The 27,165-nt window shown below is 35.7% G+C and overlaps 2 protein-coding genes across 2 annotated transcripts; both read left to right on the forward strand.

The window, feature by feature from the left end:
* Positions 1-10,002: 10,002 nt before the first annotated feature.
* On the forward strand, positions 10,003-11,070 carry LOC131907798 (olfactory receptor 4C6-like). The gene has a single exon (XM_059258890.1). It carries the CDS (start codon positions 10,003-10,005, stop codon positions 11,068-11,070), a length of 1,068 nt encoding a protein of 355 aa, XP_059114873.1.
* Positions 11,071-21,167: 10,097 nt separating this feature from the next.
* On the forward strand, positions 21,168-24,548 carry LOC131908302 (olfactory receptor 4C6-like). The gene is made up of 2 exons (XM_059259353.1): positions 21,168-22,063; positions 24,524-24,548. The coding sequence occupies exons 1-2, from the start codon at positions 21,168-21,170 to the stop codon at positions 24,546-24,548; spliced, it is 921 nt and encodes a 306-aa protein (XP_059115336.1).
* The last annotated feature ends 2,617 nt before the right edge of the window (positions 24,549-27,165 follow it).

The following is a 27,165-nucleotide window of genomic DNA, read 5'->3' on the forward strand; positions in this document are numbered from 1 at the left end:
TAAACACAGAGACTTATATTGCTTACAAACTGTATGGCCGTGCCAGGCTTCTAGCTATCTAGTTCTTACATCTTAAATTAATCCTTTTTTATAAATCTATACCTTGCCACGTGGCTCGTGGCTTACCGGCAACTTCACATGCTGCTTGTCATGGCGGCGGCTGGCAGTGTCTCCCTCCACCTTCCTGTTCTCTCAGTTCTCCTCTCTGTTAGTCCCGCCTATACTTCCTGCCTGGCCACTGGCCAATCAATGTTTTATTTACTGACCAATCAGAGCAACACATTTGACATACAGACCATCCCACAGCACAGAGTTCTCCAGAGAACTCAACTGGACTGCACCTCACCTCTCTCAGATCCCGTAACCAACCCCTTTACTAGCTGTAAGTTACCCCTCAAAATAAACCTCCTTTTAACTACATGGAGTTGCCTTAATGACTCCTCCAATAGGAGTAACAAATTCATTTATAGTTAGTATGACATAATGTCGTTAAATGTGTTTTAATATTTTGAATCTGAGTCCCCATATAAAGAATAATTTCTTATAATCCATTAGCTCTACATGTTAGTCTTCAATCAATCTTTCTGAGTAACCAATGTTAATGAAATACTTATAAATAAAGAATTTGCCTGATTAATGGTATGTACCTGCTGAACCAAAGCTGTAGTTGAAGCTGACATAGTTCTCAAAATTGTAATTAAAGCAATCAATGAACCATTTTGTCTATGAGAGGGAACTAGCAACCTGTTTTAATGCATATATAGCAAGATCCTCATACCAGATTAACTGGCAAAAAAGTACATATGGAAAGAGTCTGATTACAATATACATATCAAGATCACAGGCAGGATTTACACAATTGGTAATAGAACACTTTTTAGGAGAGTCCAGCCCCTAGGATGGAGAGTTCAAGGTAAAGGGCAGGGCTGATGAATTTGGAGGCTGTCTACCAGGAAGGCAGAGAAAATTTAGGATAAATGTTAAGTCTTGGCTGTAGTGCTCTGTGAGTCAGCAGCCTAAAAGATATTCTGGATGGTGGGCCATCTGGGCTATCATTTTCACTGGTTTCTGGTCTCCTTGCTCTGAAAATATATAAAATTTTAAGGGTAAGATACATGTTTGTATTAATACAAGTATAGATTGTGCATTGTACACAAGTCAGTTAAAGATGATTTTTTTTGTTATGTGTTTGAGCAGGTAAAATATACATCATGTGTCTTATAGGTCTTTTAGGATTATTATTTTATGTTTGTAACCAGGGTTTCCAGGGGGTCTTTCACAATCAAACCTGATTTCCCTTAGCATAGCCTCTCATTTCCTGTGGAAACAAAAGTATAACCTCTCCCCCAAAGTACCATATCTTTTGACTTAAATTTTGAAGTCATGTTTTTAAAATATATAGGTTGATTGTATCCAGTAGTTTCCATAATCAAATGTCTCTTAACAGCCACTATTTTCAAAGACAACACAATATCAGACAGGATCCAGATGCTCTGTGTATTTCTCATCTACATGTGGCTTACCATACTTTTGATTATTATATTCCTTTTTAAAGGACTTTTTCTATCATTTTTCTTTCCTCTCCCAACCATACATATAGTTTTAAAAACATTTTGACGTGTTTAGAGTTTTTTTTTCTGTTTGAATCTGTCTTTACTGTGTATCTGTAACCTTTTGTGTCTCTATGAGCAAAACCCTAAACCTGTCATGCAGCATGTTGGTGGAGATAAGATAGAAGTGGTGACCACTGAGATGACAAACCAAGATATAGTTCAGACCAGAGTCTGACCACACCATGTATATTAATTGAAGTTGAACAGGTGAAGACTGGGAAGGGAAAGAATTGAGACAGATGTCAGAGTAATAATAGCCAGGCTCTGATTATTGTGTTCATTTCTGGAGATAAGAGTGGCTCTAGTCTTTGAGGATTTCATGTTAAATGCAGTTTTTGTTGAAATAATTAAATTTATAGAATGATGATTAGTACATAGACATCACAATACTTGAAATTAATGATATGACAGTAAATCAGTCATTCTTAGAATCTTTGTAAATAGTTGAAAAACAGCATGGAAGCTTTTAAACTGAACAGAGAAGATTGAAATGTTGCTAATATAAAACCTATACAGGTAACTGTAGCACTGTCCAGGATGACACTAATGAAGGGAGTAGGGTTGGAGAAAGGATAGCATATTTCTTCACAAAGGACATAATCAGAGGCAGCAGGAAGTTAAGATGCTTGTAATAATGAAATTAATCATGATGGATAGTTGATCACTACTCTTCAAAAATTATGTTGCTTATTATTACCTTTACATTTAAAAAATGTGCTACAAGATAGGATGAACAACGTTGAGAGAGTTGGAGATTGCAGACATTCATAGCTTGTGCTGTGAACTTGTGACATGACTTAAGTATCCAACAAATTTAATCAAGTTTCCTTAGTTCTCCAAGATTTATTTAATACATATAAAATAATAGTTCTTATCTTATATAGTATCTTGTTTGTTTGTTTTACTTCTAGCTTTTTGTTTCTTTTGGTCTGGTGGTGTTATTGTTTAGACATGGACTGATATATAGATGGCCATTGGAGAGCCTGTTCCAAGGCAACCTCCAGTATATGTAAAAAAAAAAAAATCCATAAAGGTGGCAAGAGATTAGGAAAAATTCTTATCTATCTGAATGGTACATGTTTTCTAACTGAGGGGAAAAATAAGGAAACACATACTTTCTGATGGTAACTTTCTCTTTTACTTCATCTTAAAAAAATCTCCAGGGCAAAGCCTTCCCCACAGACTGAGATCAACCTGGAGATGGGAATGGGGGGCGGGCTGGGGGGAAGGTGAGGGGGGCGGGAGGGGTGAGAACAAGGGAATCTGTGGCTGATATGTAGAACTGAATTGTATTGCAAAATAAAAATTAAAAAAAAAATCTCTTTCTCTGAAAATCTCTCTTGCGCTCTCTCCTGCCTAGCTACTCTAATCAGCTCTCTCTGCACATCCTCACACACACTCTAAGACAAACTCACACCCTCACTGTACAGCTCTTTACATACATTCTAATAAAACTCATTGCTAGCTCTTTGCACACATTCTAAAACATACTCCCTTAATACAGCACCTCCCTACATATCCCTACATAGCTCTATATAAGCCCCACTCTCCTGCTACAATGCAGAAAATATTTTTTGCAAGGTATTCCACAGTACGAGTTCCAGTAGGGTTAAGCTAAATATCAGTAATATGTATTAACAGTATTATCATCCTATTATAGGAAATCAAAACAAACAAACTAAAAAATAAGAAATTCCACATGACAACGATTACCAAAACAAAACCAAAAGAATAAAAAAAAAAACACCAGAGTCCCTTTTGTGTTGGTCAACTACTCAGGTTCATGAGGCTTGCCCTGGATTATGATTGGTGTTCCCATGGCACTCCATTGGAAAAACTGATTTTTCCTTTCCCATCCAGTATCAATTGATCAATTGCTCATAACTTCTTGGTTAGTAGTGGGATTTTGTGTCTACTTCCATTTCTGAGTGCTAGGATTTTGTCCAGTTTAAATCTGTGTAGGTCTTATGCATGTTGTCACATTGTCTGACTTCACATGTGTTTGAGTCCTCATGTCTGGGGATGCTCCAAACATTTCTAATTGAAAACACTGGAGAACATGAATTCTTCTGGTTGAGAAACAATTTATTCTTTGATTTTACCTAAGGCAAATTTTAAAAAATGTTTAATAATCGCAGCTAACCTGTAGTTAAGTGGGGACAATTTCAACACTAGCCCCAAAAGATGAAGAGATCAAGGGATGTGAGAGTAAACCTTGATCCAGGGCACTTGCTAAATGAACAACATTAGTGGCATTTGCTTTCTTTTCACTCATCTGATTTTAGGCAGATGCATCACTGTGAGGTTGCTCAGTTCCAGAAAAGCAGTTTACTTATAGAGCTAACAACTATAATCTCTTTGTTATGTTTGTTTGTTTGTTTGCTTAGTTTTTGCTCACATAATATCAGCTGGGTCTTTATTCAGTGTACTTTTACCCCTGGGAAAATCCTGAACCCAGTGGGGATGCAGAGAATTTATGGTAAAGTGATTAGATCCTGAGTCAGTGGAGAAATAGCCACAAAGGGATGTAGTTGGAGTGATGCAATCATTCTCATCTTGGAAATCTCTGCCATCCCCACATCACACTCTGACCTCTTTCCCCTGAGCGTACTACCCAAGAGATGGCACGGTCAATGTGCTCCTTCTAAAATACTGTTTGAAGGCTGTTTACAAAGTTAAGCTCAAAATACAGCCACATGGTAGTCAGAATGCAATGGATGTTTTTTTGACAAGCACTGATGACTGTCGTTTTAGGGAATTGTTCCTGTTTAATGGAAATTTAAGTTGTTTTCCTATTTAAGTTGCTGAACCTATAGTGTATCTGTGTATAATCTTTCTTCTGAATTCCTTGGGAACTCTGTTCCTATCAAAATAATTTACCCATGCATTTTTGATTGTTTGTTCCTCTTCTAATTTTGATATGTTTGTTCCAACACATCACTAGCAAGATTCATTCCATGTGAGAACATCATTGCCAAGGCTGGATTTTTGGTCATCTTGATTTCAGCTTAGACAACTATTCAGTATCTACAATCTTTATATTTACCCATTGGGATTAACAGGTAACTGGTTTTTGGAGGTCACAGAGGTAACATGGAGATGAAATGGGACATGTTAACATTTACCTGAGGGTTTTTTTTGAATGTTACTATTAATCTGAGATGTTATTTGAAATTCTTGCAATAATTAACTCACCCAACAAGAAATTGTATTTTAATGTGTAAGTAAATAACCTCTTTTTTTTTTTTCAAATTTGTCTACACATAATGACCTCAGAATGAAGAATTCAGATCTTGTAACTATTTATAGCTTGGTTTTCTTTAGTGTACTTTGACAAGTTACCCAAAATTATTAAATGATATGAATATGATGGCAGTGGCCAAACACAAAATTGCTAGATAAAGATATAATTTAGCTCTGGAGTTTGTCCACATCATGTGTTTTAACTGAAATTGTAGAGATGAAAATGTTAAGTGGTATATTTAAAGCAGTATACAAGTAGATTAACAACCAGGTTCTGATGATAGCACTTTCTGTTTTGGAGTCAAGCTTGTCCCAGACTTGCTGAGGCCTCATGGTTTGATGTAGTTTTCTTTGAATGATATCAATTTTAAAGAATAAATTGAGTTTAAATTAAGTGATTAGTGTATAAATATCACAAAATTGATAGTGATGGAAAGTTAAATAAATGAATCATCCTTGGTGGCTTCATTAGAAGATAAACCCAACAGGAAACTAGAAAAAAAACAACAACAAATAAGATTATTGTTGTGTTAGGAAGATGCCACCTATGCAAGTTCATGTAATAAATGCCATGGATGACAAAGATGAAGAAGGTAGCAGGCAAGTGGGGATGGAGACGAAGTAGTAGTTGACTTGTAACTGGATGATGGGTAGAGGCAGAAAGAAATAAGAAGCTCACAGTGAAGAAATAATCATGATGCATTATGAATTGTGCTCACCAAAGATTCATTAACCTGCAGTTTTATTTATAATCACAAAAGTTCTAAAAGGTAGGACACACAGTCCTAAGAGTTATGGTGAAGAGTATTTTGTTCCTTTGGTTGTTAAGTTGACCATGTATCCACTCAAAGGATACAGGCTCTCCAATCCTTTTATTTTTGTGTCTGATATTAAGATAACAGTAGTTTTATCTCATATACTTTGTTCTTTGGTAGTTTCTTGGTTTGCTTTTTAAGATAAAGACTCACTCTGTATCTCAAGCTTGCCTCCAACTTAATCTGTAAACCACGTTGACTGTGAACTTGCAAGCCTCCTACTTCAGGTTCCCCAGAGCAGAGATTATCTTTGTGCACCACCATGCCCAACTGTTCTGATAGTGTTTGTAAAATTAAATGGTAAAGTTATGAAGACCTTAACACCCTGTTTTTCATCCTTCTCTAATACATACAGACTCGTGTTAGAATTATACAGCTTTGGTTCTATAAGACTGAAAGTCCAGTTACCAGTAATTGGCCTCAGCACAACAGAAAACTAAGTCCGCTTACTCCAGAGAGGCATAAATTAACTGAGATGTTTGTTCCTGGGGAAAGAGATATACTCAATTTCAATAGAAAGAAGAGAACGCCAAAACAGAAAATTATCTACGGGGGAGAATTGAGTACATCTGATAGGAAGATGTGTACTAATGAAAAGAGAACTGTCATAAAATCATTGATTAACTTTTCTTTTCCAAAAAAGGCAGTGCTATGAATATTACCTAATGCATGGGGTTTTAAAATCTGTTCGATGTTGTGATTGCATACAGCAAATCCTACTTGTAAGCATTAAGTGGAAACCCCAGTGAAAATTAAAGCTGAGATCACTCCTTCAAACTCCTAGCTCTTTAACTTTTTATGACAAGCATTCTGAGACCCAGAGAGGAATCAAATTAGCTACATGTCCTAGGAGTCAGAGTTAAAAATAAAATTCAATTTCAATTTATAAGAATGTGCTCCCTCTACTTTATTAATAATACCAGTAAGATAAACAATACCAAGTTGTCAGTACCGAAGTCACATACATATACAAAACATTATATGCACTGAGCAGAATGTACACACACACACACACACACACACACATACACACACACACACGTTACAACAATTAAAGAAAAGGAGACTTAATTTAAAAGAAAGAAAAGGAGCTAAAGGGGAGAGTTAAGGAGGAAAAAAAAGGGGTGAAATAACGCAATTATATTTTAATTTCAAAAAATTTAAAACAAATAACAAAAAAAGAAAGAATATTAACAAGAAAATTTTGAAATTCTTGGAAGGAAGATTTGAGAAATTTGGATTAGTCTATATAGTAGATTTACAAAGAATTTCATCAAACTGTCTACATTACTTACCAGGGACTTTAGAGAAAGACTTTCTCATATATTTTTTTTTCTTTTTTTTTTTTTTTTTATTTTGCAATTCAATTCAGTTCTACATATCAGCCACAGATTCCCTTGTTCTCCCCCCTCCCGCCCCCCTCACCTTCCCCCCAGCCCGCCCCCCATTCCAATCTCCTCCAGGGCAAAGCCTTCCCCACAGACTGAGATCAACCTGGTGGACTCAGTCCAGGTAGGTCCAGTCCCCTCCTCCCATGCTGAGCCAAGGGACCCTGCATAGGCCCCAGGTTTCAAACAGCCGACTCATGCAATGAGCACAGGACCCGGTCCCACTGCCTGGATGCCTCCCAAACAGATCAGGCCAATCAACTGTCTCACCCACTCAGAGGGCCTGATCCAGTTGGTGACCTCTCAGCCATTGGTTCATATTTCATGTGTTTCCGTTTGTTTGGCTATTTGTCTCTGTGCTTTATCCGACCTTGGTCTCAACAATTCTCTCTCATATAAACCCTCCTCATTCTCGCTAATTGGACTCCCAGAGATCCACCTGGGGCCTAGTCATGGATCTCTGCCTCCAGATCCATCAGTAGTTGGATGAGGTTTCTAGCACGACAATTAGGGTGTTTGGCCATCCCATCACCAGAGTAGGTCAGTTCGGATTGTCTCTCGACCATTGCCAGCAGTCTGTTGTGGGGGTATCTTTGTGGATTTCTGTGGGCCTCTCTAGCACTTTGTTTCTTCCTATTCTCATGTGGTCTTCATTTACCATGGTCTCCTATTCCTTGTTCTCCCTCTCTGTTTTTGATCCAGCTGGGATCTCCCACTCACCCAAGCTCTCTTTCCCTCGACCCTCGCCCTTCACTACCCCCACTCCTGTCCAGGCTGTTCACGTAGATCTCATTCCATTTCTCTGTCGTTGGGCGATCCCTGTGTCTTTCTTGGGGCTAGGGGAACTCTCCTCCACTGCTGGTGGGAATGCAAGCTTGTACAACCACTTTGGAAATCAATATGGCGATTTCTTAGAAAATTGGGAATCCATCTCCCCCAAGATCCAGCTATACCACTCTTGGGCATATACCCAAGGAATGCTCAACCACACCACAAGAGCACTTGTTCAGCTATGTTCATATCAGCGTTGTTTGTAATAGCCAGAACATGGAAACAACCTAGATGCCCTTCAACTGAAGAATGGATAAACAAAATGTGGTACATATACACAATGGAATACTACTCAGCAGAGAAAAACAATGACATCATGAGGTTTGCAGACAAATGGATGGATCTAGAAAAAATCATCCTGAGTGAGGTATCCCAGACTCAGAAAGACAAACATGGTATGTACTCACTCATAACAGGATACTAGATGTGGAACAAGGATGACTGGACTGCTACTCACATCACCAGGCAGGCTACCTGGAAAACAGGACCCTTTCTCATATATTTAAGTCAAATTATAAAGCTTTATAATGTGTCCATATCATAGAAAAAGTTGCTACTTACTGAATAAGTCCTTTTATCCTGCTATTCTACTCTGGCAGTATTTTCTACAGAGAGCAGAGACATCAGTGCTGTTCTTTAAAAGTTTAGTGTAACAATGAAGGAATCTCACTAAAACAGACAGCCTGATTCATAAATCCCATATATCTCTGATGATATGCTTAGGCTTCTAAGGTTTAGTTTCCTCATTCTCAAGATGAGATAAGTAGTAATAGTCATATCATATCATATAAAACATAAACCTGATAATTGATAAGTCAACTTAAACCCTTGATAGAATATAATTATGTGCAATGTAAAGAAATTTTTGATTGATACTTTGTGTATTATTTAGGCTAATCTTGCTTTTATTCTTACTATTAATTTTTATTTTTATTCTTGCCTTTATCTGGAAATATCACTTTACAAGGAGGCAAAGAAAGTGAGTTATGATAGAGAAGTACTAATGGAGTTGCAGTATCTTTGATGATATAGTATTAATATCATCCAACTGACATTGGTTCATTATAGAATGATATTATTCAAATTGTGTGAAGTGCTGGGTATATTTTCTTAAGAAATATGCAGAAAATCATTAGATTGCATGATCACTCAGCTAATAACTATATGTACAGCATTATATTTTGGAGTTTGCTACACAGTTATTACTGAATTTGCCTATCTAATTATTAGCTTACACATGAATCTATAATGCTAACTAGTTATGAAAGTGAATTAATATAAAAAAGCATAATATCTCATGATTGTTGGCCTCTTGGTATTAATATAAGTGCAACAATACACATTTTATTAGTATTAATTTTGGAAGTAGGAAGACCTGGATTTGAATTTGACTTCAGTGTTTACTCTTACATGAAATTTTGGTATTATTTGACTTCTTTAGACTTATATGCTAATCTCAAAAGTAAAGAAATGATTTTGTAGGACATTCCTTTTCATGAAACATAGTAAGGACTCAATGGATATGAGCAATCTATATTAGCAATATTCATGATTCAATTTTAGAAAACATGATTTGAAGAGTACCGTTGTTGCTAAGTGAAGAGCTTTTACACATAGTTCTTCAGCTGGGAAATTCTAAGGCAGTAATAACAGGAAATGAACAAGTAAAATTTTTTTTTTTAAGTTTTCAAAGTATTTGGGTTATTTAATGATAAATGAAATTCAGCATCCAAACTTCAAGTTTCCAAAATTCAGACACTAAATAGGTCTTTCATATTAAGTAGATTTTCTTCCTGTTGTTTTCAACAAACAAACAAATAAATAACGCAGAATGAAGACATGAAGCGAGTGGGCATGGAAAGACAAAATTAACCAAAGAATGCACTAAACTGGTTACCATTAGTTGGTCAAAGCTTGTGCTAGAGTATTGACCTCTTAATCTGCCTAGGAATATGTGTACAGTAAAGGGATGAAGCAGGGTTTGAATTCAAGCAGAAAACACTTGAACAGAAAACATGAGCTCATCAGTGTAAAGCTGGGATATTCTGAGACCAGTAGAGTTGAAGCTGACATCAGGCTTTTATTGTGAGCACCTAGTTTTTGTAACACAAGATGAAGAAAGAATTGATAAGGAGGGTATTAGACAGTGCCCCCAAACTGTTCAACAACCCAATGATTACTGACAAAAAAAAACATTTCTCTTGCAGAATCTACAGTGCAGAGTTCTATGTTTTTATCAGCCCACATCAAAGAGAGAAGATGAACAATGTGACTGAATTTATTCTTTTGGGAATTACAAAGAATCCAGAGCTAAGAAAAATATTCTCGGTTTTATTCCTAATAATGTATGTAGCTACAATGTTAGGAAACATACTGATTGTGGTAACAATAACCAGAAGCCCTGGTCTAAGGTCACCCATGTATTTCTTCCTTAAGTCACTATCCCTCATGGAGATAACTTACTCTTCTATCATTACCCCCAAGTTAATTGTGGACTCTTTCTCTGAGAACATTTCCATTTCATTGGAAGGTTGCATGACTCAGCTCTTTGTGGATCACTTCTTTGGTGGTGTGGTGATAATCCTTCTCATTGTGATGGCCTATGACCGCTATGTGGCCATCTGTAAGCCTCTGCATTATATAACTATCATGAGCCCGAGAACATGCCGCCTGATGGTAGGAGGGACTTGGGTAGGTGGATTTGCACATGCAACCATTCAGCTTCTCTTTATGCACCAAATACCTTTCTGCGGCCCCAATATCATAGATCACTTTATGTGTGATTTATTTCCACTGCTGAAACTTGCCTGCATGGACACCTATATTCTAGGTCTCTTAGTCATTCTCAACAGTGGAGTGATGTGTATGGCCATTTTCCTTATTCTAACTGCTTCCTATGTGATCATCCTCTGCTCCCTAAAGTCCTGCAGTTCTGAAGGAAGGCGAAAAGCCCTCTCCACGTGTACTTCTCACTTCATAGTGGTTGTGTTGTTCTTTGTGCCCTGTATTTTCTTGTATGTCAGACCTGTGGTCACTTACCCAGTAGACAAGATAATGGCTGTGTCCTTTACCGTTATTGAGCCAATGTTAAATCCTTTGATCTACACCTTGAGGAATGCAGAGGTGAAAAATGCCATAAAGAAGCTTCTGATGAAACAGGGGACACTAGGTAGTCACTAGCTTACATACAGGAAGTAATACTTCCCAGAAAACTAACAGAGATCTCTCCTCTGCATTATTCCATTCCACTGTCAATACAGCCCATTGACATCTTTCAAACTTAATAACTAGGTAAAGATATCACTGCCCCCTCTGCAGGTTAGTGTACTGTCCCGAGCACACCAATCCATCAATTTGTACTACATCTTTTCCCTCCTAAGTCCCTAGGCACACAAAACAAACAAAAATATAATCTATATTTTGAACAGTATGAACCTTTTAAAGTTTAACAGTATTTGGCATTGCTATCTGACTTTGGGAATGCTACATTCTGAAAATATCTTACACTCTAAGGGACTGAAACTTCTGCTAGACCTCATAACCAGAGTAAATCTTGAGGTCACTTAAGATTTAAGACCGTTATCCTGGATTTTCCATGTAATCAACTTTTACAACCTCAGCTAATACACGACTACAATTTTAAATTACATATGCTTACATGTCTATGATCTGGACAATGTGTATTTTATTTGCTAATAGCAACAAATACAAAGGTTGAAATCAACTTCCTAATACCTTCCATAAAGATTGAAAACAACTATTTATTAATATTGGTTGATAAGTAATGTTGTTTATTATCTGGATCAGTTGGACTCAATTTGAGTCAGTCACTTAATTCCTTGTAAAACTTGGTTAAGATTTCTGTAAAGTATCCCATTCCTTCCTACATGTGATGCTTTCCATGTTGTTCAAATAAAAACATTGTGGAACCATTTTTTTTTTTTAGGGACAGACACCCAGATACAGTCCACACAGGGGGATACCCACTATTCATACAGTCACAGGTTAGACAAACAGACCCATCAAACACACATCAGAAGAAAGAGACACATGAGCAAAGACAGAAATACATGTATGTTAGATCTACATAGAATCACAAGACAACCTGCAGGCAGGTACAGATTCAGACTCATACAATAGACAGAGGAGTGAAAACACAAGGAGGATGATATAAAAAATTCAAATCTGGATTCATTCTGGGTTAAATGACTCCAAGAGAAGTGCTTATATTTCTTTCCTTAAAGTGACACCAATGTATTATTAGTAACTCAGAGTTAATCACTAAGGATGTAATACACATGTCTGACAAAATAGACTTCAAACTAAAACTAATCAGAAGAGATATAGAGGGACTATTGTGGAATTATCTTTTTGTACACTGTGAAGATGTGACTTTGCCAAGGCAGCCTCTGACTGGTTTGATAAAAACTAAATGGCTATTATCTAGAGAGGAAGTATAGGCAGGAAAGTTAGACAGAGAAAGCTCTGGGAAGAAGAAAAGCGAGGTCAACAGGAGACACAAACGGAGCAAGAAATGCTGAAGAATAGGTAAAGCCACGAGCCACATGGCAATATGTAGATTAATAGAAATGGGTTAATTAAAGTTATAAGAGCTGGTTAGTAACAAGCCTAAGCTATGGCTGATATTTTACAATGAATAATAAGTCTCCTTGTGGTTATTTGGGAGCTGGTAGGTGGGACAGAAAAGTTCACCTACAGAGGGATATTTCATTCTGATCAAAGAAACAGTTAAACAATGAGACATTAGTATCCTAAATGTACATTGGATTTAAAGACACAGATTAACATAAATCTAGTAAGAGTAGGTGACTGTAATATCCTACTTTCTATAATCATGCAGACAGGTCATCTAGACAAAAATTAAGCAGAAAAACTTGAGAACTAATTGACATCATACATCAAATGGACATAACAGATGTCTATAGAATATTCTAACCCAAAATCAAAGAATGCACTGTCTACTTATCAGCACATGTAAGATGGAAGCTTTTCTAAAATAGACAAAATCCTCAGGCACAAAACAAATCTTTGCAAATTCAAGAAGACTAAAATCACGTCTTTTATCCTACACAACCACATGCAATAACACTTAAAATTGATAGATTGTTTTGATCTCTAATAAATACACTAACTCAGAAATTAAACAACTCATTACTGAATGATGAGTAGAACTTTCACATAGCAGAGTTGTGGGTGCCTGGCCTTGTTGGATCAAAATCATTCAAAAGAATTATAGCGAACTAGAAGTGATAGTGCAGGTGTCTGGTCTTTTTATATCTTAGTCCTTCAAGAGATTAATAGCACCTATTTTGCCCTAAGTACACTCCACTGGCACCTCCCCGCTCTGATTCAAAAAACAATTAACACTTTATATTTATTTCTTCATCAGTTTTTAATGTAAGATTTTAGGCTCGGTAGACTAATTATGTATAGGTCCTCAGATTCAGGTGATTAACAGAAAAAGGCTGATTAACCATGTCCAGATATTATTAATCACACAAAATAGTACATATAATCTTTGTCTTTTCCTTAAATCTCTTGTATAATTTCTTTCCTTGTACCCTTGTAACTATCCCTGTAAGAGATGAGTCAGAATACTCTACAATCTGCAGCTGTTGTCCATCACCAATTAAGCTGACCAAGTCTTTGCCAAATGTGACTTTTATCAAAATGCTTGTTCCTGAGAGTTTGCTTTGTAGTTTTTACTAACAAGTTGCTAATGAATATATGTATTTGTAATGGGTAGTAGAATAGATATGTAATAGACTAGAGATATAGTGGAGTAAATATGTAGTAGAATAAAGATGTAGAGAACAATAAAGTTTGAAGAACCAAAGAACACAGCAATAAAGAGAATATAGAATAAAAAGCATTTGCCTGTATGTATGAAATTATTGTAGATATCTTTCACTTCTCCCTCATTCCTAGAAGGATTTCTGAGAGGAATCTGGATAGGGGCTGAGGGCTAGTACCTGTCCCCTATGGTTTTCTGCCCTTTGACTTGAGTGTCTCTTCCTTCCTCTGTTTCTATTACCTTACCTCTGAGGTTTTTGTTTGATTTCCTAAATTTTTCATATCTAGTTTTACCTCAGTTTTGGGTTTTATCAGTGATTCAACTTCTATTTTCATGCCTTGATATCTTTTCATCTTTTTATTCCATTGTTCATTTATTTTTTTCATAGATGTAATTAATGAATTTATTCATATCCTCTTTAAGGACCTTGAACATAATCATAATAGCCATTTAGTACTTGCCTTGTGTTATAGCTATGTTGCATTTCTCAGATCTTCTGTAGTTAGGTTTCTGGGCTCTGGTAGAGACATATTGTCTTGAGTGCTAATGATTGAATTTTTGTGCTGGTGCCTAGGCTTCTGGGTTTGATATTATTGAAATTATAGGTGTTGATATCTGGTCTTGTCTTTAGTGGGTGGGTTGCTATTCCTTGGTTTCTTTTGTCTAATTTTTCTCATGAATCATCAAAGTCTTCATTTTTTTCTGTAGGCTGTAAATGCACACCAAAATATATGGAATAAAGTACTTAAAATGTGTACTACAAAATAGTTGTTAGATGTGGACCTTTTCTAAAGGGCCCCATAGAAATCCCTCCTAGTTTTCTCTTAAGCTGTGACCTCAAATCTGTTTCTCCTTGCATTAGACAGATCTTCAGTATTGTGGTTTAAATAAATTTAAGAGAAAAATTCCTTCTTTAGAAACTGTATTTTCAGTTTAAAGTTATGTATTCTCACATGTAGATTTTGAGGAAAACAATGTTTTGCTTTGTACATACCACTTGGCATATTTACATGTAACATCTCTCTTCAGTATTCACCCCTTGTCACCATATCATACAAACAGTACATAATTTCCTCATGGATCAAAGAGTAGATCTCACATCAGAGGACTCAGTTCTGTGTTTGAAAGTGTAACAGCAGTTTGCCTAAATTCAGACATACTGCTGCAGGGAAGTTAAACTAGCCAGCTCACTATGAACATCAGCACAGAGGCTACTCAGAAACTAAAAATAGATATGCATATAATCCAGTGATAACACTCCTTAGACATACAACGTGAGGGAATCAAATTTAACATATAATAGAAATGCCAGCATCTTCTTTATTACAGCAATATTCACAATCAACATAATTAGGAATCAACAAAGGTGCTTATTAACAGAGAAATACATGAAGAAAATGTGATACATGAGATTTTACGTAGCCTTAAAGAATAAACACTATATTGTTTAAAGGAAAATGGATGAACTAGAGATTATTATGGTTAGTAAATGGAATCAGTCAAAACTAAATATGTTTTCTCTCTTTGGGGGAATCTATGTAGCTTCATAAGATCATATTTGAGAAATGAAAGTAGAGGTGAACCTGTCTAGAGAAACGGATGGAACTAACAGCAGTGCAGAGAAAGAGAATAAGGAAAATGGAGGAAGAATATGGCTAAAGTATATTACATGTATCTATAGAACTGCATTTATTAAACCCAGAGCTATGAACAATGAATATACTCCAAGAAAGAAAATAATTTATGAGCATTCATCTTGACTTCACTCTAAATATAAAACACAATATATGACCCAATACAAATAGAATATACATGAGATGTCTCCTAAATTTTTAAAAATTGGCATGATAATAGTTGAAAATATCATAGTCATTTTATATTTAAAGCACAAGTTAAATAATATATGAACATAAGTAGTAGCAGCATGTGAAATTTCAGAGACAGGATTATTAGAGGAACAAAACATCTAAAAATTATCCTCAATTGTGTGGGTGATAATAATGAACTGAAGAACACTGATCTTACCCATGTCTAGATCATTAGGTATAATACCTCCCCCTCAGGACATTTTCTAGTTCAATATGCTTATTAGTCAGCAGTAATCATGGAAGAACATTGTGAATGGAGGATATTAGTACTTTTCAACATTAAGCCTGAAAAGTATTTAAATTATTTAAATTTAATATTTAAATGTAAAAATATTTAAACAATCTTAAAATATTTAAATTAATAAAATATCAAAATATTTATAATTATAAATATTTAAAAATATTACTTAAACATATTACTACAAATATTTCTAAATTTGAGACATTTCTGAACTGTTACCCTTTTGAGGATAGAAATAATTTATTTCTTAATTTTCTTGAGTAAGGTACATTTTCAAAATTCTTAATTTTGACAAAATTTCAGCGATTGTCTGAACAGATAAGAGGTTGCCAAAATAAGTGATAACGAACACTGATAAAAGGACCTTGGTATATGTCCTAGATAAGCACTATTCTCTTTCTTGTGTATGTTCAGACAAGTAGATAACTGTGTGGCAATTATTACAACTTAATATTAGAGTCAATAATTAAATAGGTGATACTAGTATCATTATTATTTCTTTGTTTTATTTGCTATTGAAGTATCAGGCGACCCAGTTCCACTGTAGCTCTGCCGCTTGGAAAACCTTAATCACTGCAGGGGTAGATGGGAATTTACTGTCAAAGTGATTGGATCATCAGTCAGTAGAGATGTGGCCACTAAGGGATGTAAAAGTGATAAAAGCCCACATGCCTTAGAAATTTGTACCATTTGCAATATTCACTGTGACCTCTTTGTGCCCAAGTATATTACCCAAGAGACAATTACCCTGGTGTTTATAGTTAGGAAGACTCTTCAATAATAAGCTCAAAATACAGCTGAACGATGGGCATGGTTTGATGAGGGATATTATAAAAAGCTGCTGGCTGAGTTTTGGAAAACTTTTTCTGTGTAAAGGTAATTTAAGTCCCTATTCCTAACTCAGAGTTATTTTCTCTTTAAGTACATGAACAGTCAGAGCATCTGTTTTTAATCTTTCTGTGAGATTGTTAGAAACTCTATTCCTGTCAATATAACTTCCTTGTGGAACTGGATTGTCTGCTCCTATTCAGATTCCTAGCTCTTCTGAAGAGGAGTCAACATGAGAACATCTCTGCTGGAGCTGTGTTTGATCACCTTGACCTAGATTTAAAGAATTACCTGTACAACCTTTTCTTTTACTTACTGACATCATCCAGCTAACTGGCCTTTGTGGTCACAGAGACCATAAAGAAATGAAATTGAAGGCATTTTTAAATGTGTTCTTATTAATCTGAGATACAGCTCAAGTTGTTGCAATAATTGAATCACCCAATATACTCACAAATATACTTTTTGATGTGTCAGTAATTCCTTTGGGTGTTTTATTATGTGCACAAATGTGGTCTGATGATGAAGAGCCCTGAGCTATCAATAAAAATGTATAGTTTGAATTTTTACTTCTTTTTGGAAGTTGTCAAAAAGATCATATGTGAAAAGGATATGAAGGCTGAATTGAGACACCAAGCTGTGGTTCATCTCTTGAAATTGGTTATCACATGTCTAAGAGCTGGAATAGTAATTATGAAATATGGTGAATGTGCTATTTGAAGCAGTATGCCATGGGACTGACAGCTATGTTTTGCTGGTGACACTTCCATTTCTGGAGGTAAGAATGCCATCTGACTTGCTGGGGAGCCATGGATTAATTTAATATAATCAAATATATATATATTTGAAGGTTGATGGAATAGAATAAATTGATCATGTTTGAACATACCCCTAAAAAGCTAAAACCGAATTAAAATAATGAAAGATAAATTATTGCTTATATGGGAACTATACAGGTAAGATCTAACAAGTGCTTAGGATGATGTTAATGAAGACAATGGTGGGAAATAAATGGGTGATGAAGAAGAAAAGGTCATGGATTTGTTGATAGAGAATCTAAGCAGAGATAGTGGGAAGGTGAGACTATTACAATTATGTAAAGTAACTAGAAAGGGTAGTCGAAGATTGTGCTTTTTATTTCCTTTATAGACATGTAAATAGTTACATGGTAGTGCACAAAGTTCTTAGAATAGTTGCACTAATAAGCATACAATCCTGTGAAAGCACATGTGTTCAGATATTGTGTTGTAATTTCTAACTTAAAAATTAAGAAAGATCTCATGTCTGATGTATTTGCATTGAGTCAATTTACTGTGTTTTATATTTAGAAAGACTGAAGACAAAGTGAATACTCATAACTTTTTTCTTTCTTGGTGTACACTTATCATTCATGATAGTGGGATTCATAAACACAATTTCATACAAGATAAAATATACTTTGACCATATTCTGCCCACGTACTCATTTTTCTCTTCCTCCTCACTGCTCTTAGTTCTAACCATTTCTCAGACAGGTTCACTTCTTTATTTACCTCATTTACTCATACATGTTCTTATGAATCTACATAAAATCTAGACTGCACAGGGGCTTTCTGCAGAATTGAGTGTTCAGTAGTCAGTAAGTAGTCTTGTAGAGAGTTGACAATGCTCACTCTGCCTCAGGGCTTTGCCCATTGCAACATGCATGCTGAGGTTTGGACTCCAGGCCCTGGGAGGATGACCTATGAAAAGAAGAGAATGGAGATTGATTTGATTATTATTAAGACATTTTGACTGCCAGACTAATTTGATTTAGATGTATTGTTATAAATGAAGAGATAGTTGTGACTGATTTCCAGATTGAAGAAAAAAGGGGGGCATTATTATACATTACTACAAGGACATGCTACCTGTTATTTTAAACTATTTTAGGTTTGTGATTGCTGATAGGAAATCTTACTTGGAAGCATTAAGATTGAATGCAGGTAAGATCTGAAATGTTTTATGTATTAATGTAGAAGTCCTGAAAATGACTTCCTTGAGCCCATAGCCTTCCACTGGTTTATAACAATATCTTTGAGATGTAGAAAGTTAGCAATTCAACATACACTAGAAGCTAGAGAGTGAAATGATAAACTTCATTTATTCTGTTTTCTAAAGTTGTGTTCCTTCTACTTAGTAGTATTCAAAAATTTTGAGGTCCTTCAGTTCGTGATAGGAATCAGTGTTAGTCTCTATTTTAGGTTTACAAAGAACTTTCTGGTAGCAGTCTATTTTAAGTAGTAATAGGGAGAGCAAAAAGAATATATGTGAACCAAATAACACATGACTTATGTTTGTGGCCAGCAAAGACAATTTTACTACTAAGACTTTTTTTTTTTTTTTTTTTTTTTACAAATCATACATTTGACTGTTGTAACAGTCAATGTTACAGTCTTTTTTATAGCTATCTGTGGTCACTTTATTTCTTCAGAGTTTTAGTGTAGTTCAGAATGTGTAGTTCAAAATGAGAGTACCTGATTCAAAATTCCAGTTCATCTGATATGAGATTCTCCCTTCCCACTTGTCTCTTGTGCATGTGTGTACATGTGTGTGTAGCTCAATTGTCAATCCCCTGTATTATTCCTCATATGTCATCCATCTTTCTTTTTGAAATGTGATATTTAACTACCTTGGATCTCACCAAATGGTTTAGGTGGCAAGTTTTCACACCCCAGATTTCTACCTGTCTCTGCCTCTCAAGAACTGGGGATACAATCATAACCACTTGCACTCAGCTCTTTCATGTGTTTTCTATAGACCTCATGGCAAGAACTTGACACATGGAGTTGTATTCCTATATAACTTAATGTTTCTAAGACTCAACTTCCTTATTCTCAACATAAAATTTTAACTGTGTCCATCTCATGTGATATAATAAATAACTGGTATACTACATGGAAGGAAGATAATAAGCACAAAATAAACTAGGTGTAGAAATTGACATTTCCATTCTCACTTAGAATCCTTTGTTTCCTCTGGTGTTCACAAGTAAAACAGGAAGAAAAGAAGTGGGTTATGATGGAGGATTTATAATTCCTTATACTACCCTTTATACTAGAATATTTATGTCATCCCACTGACTTAGAGTATATAAAATGATAATATCAGACACATTACAGATATGGACTTTTGGAAGTGGGAAATGCATTTAAGGTTTAATTTATTTTAAAAGAGGATTTTAGAAAGTTGTTTGATATTTGACAAATTAAATGATGGCTTCATTTTCTAAATTTGTCATTAATATATATATTCACATATGTAGATATGTATGTGTGCATAATTTAAAATTAGAATATTAACTTTTTACAAGAGTGTCATTGAATTTTACTACTGAATTGATGAATGAAGTAGACATAGGAAGCATGAATTTATTTCACAGGATCATTCTCCTAATGATAATTATATAGTAATGTCATTCATATTGAGCACTAGCAGTTAACCTGGGAGAAATAATATAGGTTGTAATTTCTCTTAGATTTAGAAGCAGAAATGCTAAATTTGGATTTGACTTCTGTATTTACTATTTATGAGAATTTTGTATCATCTCCTGCCACCTCTTTAAGACTTTTTCTATTATTTAAACTGAAGAAAAAAAAACGAACATTGTAAAACATGCAATTTCATGAGGCACAACACTCACCAAATGTTAGCAATATGTAATAAGGATATTACTAGTCCAGTTTTAAAAAGTAAATGTTCATGTGTAAAAATGTTGTCTTTGGTATGTAGTCCTTGGTGTTTGATTTTTCTCAAGGTTCTACAACTAGAACATGGTAAATGTTCAAAAATACATGGCATGAGTCCATGCAGGTTCAAACATTGTCCATGTGTACATAAAATGGTAAGTTAAGCTTAAAATTCTACTTTCAAGTCTGCAAAAGCCAGAGCCTTTGAGATGTTCAGGAAGTCTTGCATGTGTAATGTTTCTCTTATTGTGTGTGAAAAAAAAATGATGTAGGAACAAAGAAGTGTGAGAAAAAGAATGACAAAGGAGCAAGCCAAGAGTGTGCAAAACAAGTTATTAAGTACCTGTTAACAGCTATACTCCAAAGTCAAGGTTTTCTCAGAATTTAATTACACAATATTGTTAGGAATATGCACACACTTAGCTGTGAAGAAGAATTTCCAAATTGTCCAAGCAGCAAGCACTTGGACAGAAACCTGGAGGAGATGGGAATGGGGGGTGGGTTGGGCGGAGGGCAAGGGTGGCAGGAGGAGGGAGGACAGGGGAATCCATGGCTGATATGTAAAATTAAATTATAAAGAAAAAAGAGTTGAATTAATGAGAAACAAAGCTGTCTTGAGTTCAATGAGACTGAAAGTACTATCAGACTTTTTCTAAATGCTATTGGCTTCTGCACAAATGGGTGGAGAATACATGTGTCAGGAAGGTATGAGACAAGAAGCAACAAATGTCCACAACACTACATGATGACTCATTAAAAGTAATATTCCTTTTACAGATCCTCCAGTGCAGAATTTTGTATGTCCTTCAGATTGCAAAAATGGTGAATCAAAACAATGTGACTGAGTTCATTCTTTTGGGAATTACAGTGAATCCAGAGCTGAGGAAAATATTGGCTGTTTTGTTTCTAATTATGTACATGGCCACAGTGTTGGGAAATCTACTTATTGTGGTAACCATAACTAGAAGTCCGAGTCTGAGGTCACCCATGTACTTCTTCCTTTTATCTCTATCACTCATGGACGTCACTTATTCTTCTGTTATTGCTCCAAAGTTGATTATGGACTCCCTTTCTGAGAGGACTATTGTCTCATTTGAAGGTTGCCTGACCCAGCTATTTGCAGAACATTTCTTTGGTGGTGTGGGCATCATCCTTCTCATTGTGATGGCCTATGACCGCTATGTGGCCATCTGTAAACCCCTGAACTACATAACCATCATGAGTCCTCGGGTGTGCAGCCTGATGGTAGGAGGGGCTTGGGTGGGAGGATGCATGCACGCAACCATTCAGCTTCTCTTTATGTATCAAATACCATTCTGTGGTCCCAATGTCATTGACCATTTCATGTGTGACTTGTTTCCATTGTTGAAACTGGCCTGCATGGACACCCATATCTTGGGTCTCTTAGTCATTCTCAACAGTGGGGTGATGTGTGTGTCCATTTTCCTTATTCTTATTGCTTCCTATGTAGTAATCCTCTGCTCCCTCAAGTCTTATAGCTCTGAAGGGAGACGCAAAGCCCTGTCCACATGTAGCTCACACTTCACAGTGGTTGTTTTATTCTTTGTGCCATGTATTTTCTTATATATGAGGCCCGTGGTGACATTTCCAGTAGACAAAGCAATGGCTGTGTCCTTTACTGTTGTTGAGCCAATGTTAAATCCCTTGATCTACACCTTGAGAAATGCAGAGGTGAAAAACGCTCTGAAGAACATGTGCACTAAGTGGGGCACAAGGGGTGCCACTAACTGTTAAGGCATGAAGAAATATTTCCTACAAAGCCAGTGAAGATCTAATCTCCGCACTAATTCCAGTCCTCTGGGGACAAGGCATGGAGGAGCATCTTTTGAATTTAAAAAATCAGATAAACGTATATTTTGGCTACTGTCTAGTTTCTGGGACAGTTCACCAAGATATTTTATGATATACATCCTTCCTGAAAAGGATGTACACACACACACACACACACACACACACACACACACACACACACACACACGCGCGCGCGCACACACACGCACACGCACACGCACATGAACACATACTCTTGTTCACACCTGCATTTTGAACAGTATAAAGCTCCTCAGTTTAATGTTCTAACTTCTTTCCCTCTTCTCTGCTGAAATGATTTCTTCTGGAGGTTTTACTTGACTACCTTAAGTATTCTTAAGGTCCCTAGTGAATTCTTACTTGAAAAGAAAAGTGAAGTATTTCTTGGCTTTCTCATCCATTGCCATTGTTTATTCTCCACTTCTATATCCTGGTGTTATCCTCAAGATCCATGATCAAAAACTCTTCTTCACAATATCTCTTGGATTATACCATCTTCACTCTCACAAGTTCTAATCTTTGGAACCATATGGGTTACATTCACTTCTGCGGGTTAGAATCCCATCAACAAAAACATTCCTAATGGTCCAGTGCATTCTCATGAATACTAGTGATGAAATTTAAGCCTAAAAAAGACTTAGAGACATACATGTTCATAAATAAACAAGAAGAAAATAATGAAAGGCTCAATACATCTAAATACTTTAGGAAACCAAATCCCCCAGTTTGCATGCTGCCAAGGATCCTTTCAGGTAACATTTTTCAGATATTTAGTGTGCTTTTTTTTTTTTTTTTTGAGACAGGGTTTCTCGGTGTAGTTTTGGTGCCTGTCCTGGATCTCGCTCTGTAGACCAGGCTGGCCTCCAACTCACAGAGATCTGCCTGGCTCTACCTCCTGAGTGCTGGGATTAAAGGTGTGCACCACCACCTCCTGGCCTAGTGTGCTATTTTAATGAGACCACTTGCTTTGATTTAGAGAAGAAAACAAAAGGGATGCTTCCTAGTTGACTGGAGATATTTTAGAATCATGTGTCCTTATCTTGAAGTTAGATATTCTTTACAGAAATCTGTGTTGTTTTGTTGTAGCACAATGTATTTGCTGTTATATTCAAGATTCAGGCATTCCAGAAACAAAGTGTGTTTTTTTTTCCTTTAGGGTTCTACTATGATAATATTAGAGAGACATATTTGCCATTTTACAATGCCATGGTGGGGTACATGGTAATCCTCGGGGCCTAGATAATTTAGGATCACATTTTCTTAAAGCAAATGTAAATGTTAATATGACAATAAATTGCAGGATCAGTTATGGAATTAAAACATTTAAATTATAACATTCAGTTATAATTATTCAGTAAAACGTATTTGTGGAATGGGCATTTTAACCCCCATGAACATTAAATATCTGCAGTAAACACAGTGTTCATTTTCAGTTATTCATCACAGAGGGTGGACAGAGCTTGATATTTCAGAAGCTCTTCTAGGAGCTGTATATAAAATAGTGGATAAGAGAATGTTGTGTTATAGTTTGGAGCTCGTATTTTAAGACAGGAGGCAATTTAAAACAATTTAGGTTAAAAACTTACAGAGCACATGTTGCTTCTCACAAAATGCCTTTGAAGTGCTGCATAGCCATTGGGGGAGCCTTCAGGGGGACTTCTATATTAAGACATTAAAGATGCAAGATAATTCTCTAAAGGCAAATGTATGGGAATAATATGGTAGGCAAAATAGGGAAGGCTATTAGAAATAAGACTGAAGGGAACAAGGTAGAAATAGGAGTACATGCTGGTCTGTGACAGTGATCAAGGCCAAGGTGAGATTAGAAACATGGCTGAGTGCTGGTTAGAAAATTCTATTATTTTTTAAATCCTTAAATTCAAACACAATGTAAATATCAAATTGACTTTATCCACTATAATTAAAAATAAAATGTTTCATGTAGTTCCAGATAGCTTTAGAAATTGGCATTAAAAAAAACCTTTATATCTTGCTTATATTTAGTCTTTGACATTTCAATAAAGGAGATATGTTTCCTAATAATAATATTTTACGTTCCATTACATTTCACTCATACTGAAATTATGACAGGTCTTTTGTTAATATAATTTTTCGAAATTTCTTCTCTTCTATGTTCTGTATATTCACTGAATTAATTTGCATTAGGATGACTCATTAAACACATTACTTAACAGCTGAACATCTTAATTTTTTCCAATCTTCTTGACTTCTAGGACAAACCTTGACTAGGTGGTAAAATATAAGAACTTACTACTATTGTTAATTACTAATAAAATTATATATTAAAATGTACAAACATCAACATTATTTGTACTTTTAAAAAGTTACAATGTAAGAATACAAAGCTAGGCCGGGTGATGGTGGCACACGCCTTTAATCCCAGCACTTGGGAGGCAGAGGCAGGTGGATCTCTGTGAGTTCGAGGCTAGCCTGGTCTACAAAGTGAATTCTAGGAAAGGCCTCAAAGCTACACAGAGAGACCCTGTCTTGAAAAACAAAAAACAAAACAAAACAAAACAAACAAACAAACAACAAAAGAATACAAAGCTAATCTCATAAGTTCATCATCCAACCACCTATGTGCCACTCTGCATTAGTTATCTGTGTTCCAACTGAAAGCCAATTAAATTCCTTTTCCTGGGTAATGCTCCTCTATCTCTTATTTCAAAGTCCTTATCCTGTTGACATCATCTTCAACACATGTCCTGAAGGATATCACTTTTAATCCTTTTCCAACTATTATCTCATTTCAACTCAACATCACATTTTACCTGGGTGATTGTGATTGCTCCCTAGATAGACTCCCTGCTTTGATACTAATATTCTATGAGTCTAATATTTGGTACTCAAAACAGAACACAGAGATGGTTATCTTTCAAATTCATAAATATGATCAAACTGCATGTATGTAATTCTTAAGGTAAGAGCCACAATGCAGTTATGTTATTATCTTTCTGAAATCTGTAAAATTTATCCTTCTGTGCAAGTCATTATCTTCTTATGTGCATTTTATTTAAGCTACTCTGACTATATGGAATATGTGTCCCTTTCTATTTGTATGACTATTTATATTCAGTGTGTATTATGTGATAGGAATAATTGACACATTAGATATTATGTGTTGGAACTGAGCATGTAGTTTGCTTTTCTTGACTTCATACCCTATCATGTTTGTATCTCCAAGTTCTCCTTCAGTGTGAGGGAAAAGGTAGTATGTCTCCTGCGGTGCCACAACCAGGAACCTATACATATGAACTTCATCCCAGTTTTTTCCACATGAAAGTGATCTCCAACATAATATCATGTAATGTACTCATGTCCAAAATATTTTGACTAATGTACATATCAAATTATATGAGTATTTTTGCTCAGTCTCATAGATGAAGGAGAACTATCTGACAAGGGCATTACTTCCATTTGAGTTTCTGTACAAGACTGCACTAGACTGATAACTGCAATATTATGAACATGATTATTATAGCTGATATTGGCCATGGTCAAGTTTCTGGGCTATGATAGTTTTTTGCATTCTCTCTATTTATGAGATCTTTTAAGCCTTTATCTATCTCTGATTTGACTATGATATCATTCCCTAAAACACCACATCTAGTGTCTTGGTTAGGATTTCACCTTATAAAATCCAGTTTACTATCAGGACAGTCAGGACAGTGTTGTTGTTTGTTTTTACTCCTTTGGGGTGCGGGGTGGGGGTGCTACCACTCATCTCCCAAATAAATCACTCATGGAGGCTTCTTCTTAATTATAAATGCCCAGATTGGCTTGGCTTGTTTCTTGCCAGCTTTCCTTAACTTAACTTATCCCATCTACCTTTTACCTCTGGGATTTTCCTGTTCTCTTACTTCTATAAATCTTACTCATACTCTATGGCTGGCTGTGTGGCTGGGTGGCTGGCCCATGGGTCTTCCTCCTCCTCCTCCTCTCAGACTGAGAAAGAAATCAGGGAACCAATAACTTTCACAATAATCTCAAATAACATTTAATGCTTGGGATACCTCTAATCAAGCAAAATAAAGACTTGTATATAATAAAACTTCAAATTCTTGAAGAAAATATAAGAAGATGGAAGTATTTCCCGTGCTCATGGATTAGTAGGATCAGTACAGTAAAAATGGACATCTACCAAAGCAATCTACAGATTCAATGCAATTCCTATAAAAATACAACATAAGTCTTCAACCTTGAAGGGACAATTCTCATCTTCATATAGAAAAACACAAAATGTAGGGAAGCTAAAACAATCCTGAACAAAAAAACAAACAACAACAAAACAAATACATAAACATACAAAAACTGCTAGAGGTATCAACATTCTTGATTCCAAATTGTACTACAGAGCTATAGGATTACAAGCCATATGGTATTCACATAAAAATAGACATGTTGATCAGTAGAATCAGATTGAAGATACAGACATAAACTAGCACAACTATGGATTTCTGATTTTTGGTAAAGAAGCCAGGAACATATACTAGACAAAAGGTAGCATCTTCATCAAATGGTGCTGGTCAAACTAGATGTCTGTATGTAGAAGAATCCAATTAGATCCATACTTATCACTCTACATAAAATTCAAGTCCAAGTGGATCAAAGACCTCAACATAAAACCAAATACACTGACACTGACAAAAGAGAAAGAGGGGGCATAGCCTTGAAAACATTAATACAGGAGACAACTTTATGAACAGAACACTAATAGTTCAGACATTAAGATCAATAGTTAATAAATGGAACCTCATGCAACTGAAAGTCTCTCTAGGGCAAAGGACACTGTCATTCAGACAAAGCGGCAGCCAACAAAATGGGAAATGATTTTTACCAACTCCATATCTGATAGCAGACTAATAATATCTAAAATATATAAAGAATTCAAAAGTAGATATCAAAATATCAAATAATCCAATTAAAATGGTATACAGATCTAAACAGAGAATTCTCAATAGAGGAA

This window comes from Peromyscus eremicus, chromosome 4, assembly GCF_949786415.1.
Source record: "Peromyscus eremicus chromosome 4, PerEre_H2_v1, whole genome shotgun sequence".
NCBI lineage: Eukaryota > Metazoa > Chordata > Mammalia > Rodentia > Cricetidae > Peromyscus > Peromyscus eremicus.

What these genes read in the sequence shown, in the direction of transcription:
- LOC131907798 (XM_059258890.1), top strand. Translation starts at nt 10,003, where the DNA reads ATGAAGAAAGAATTGATAAGGAGGGTATTAGACAGTGCCCCCAAACTG.
- LOC131908302 (XM_059259353.1), top strand. Translation starts at nt 21,168, where the DNA reads ATGGTGAATCAAAACAATGTGACTGAGTTCATTCTTTTGGGAATTACA. An exon ending in AAAAACGCTCTGAAGAACAT is followed by an intron (nt 22,064 to 24,523) that starts GTGCACTAAGTG and finishes ACTTTTAAAAAG; the next exon opens with TTACAATGTAAGAATACAAA.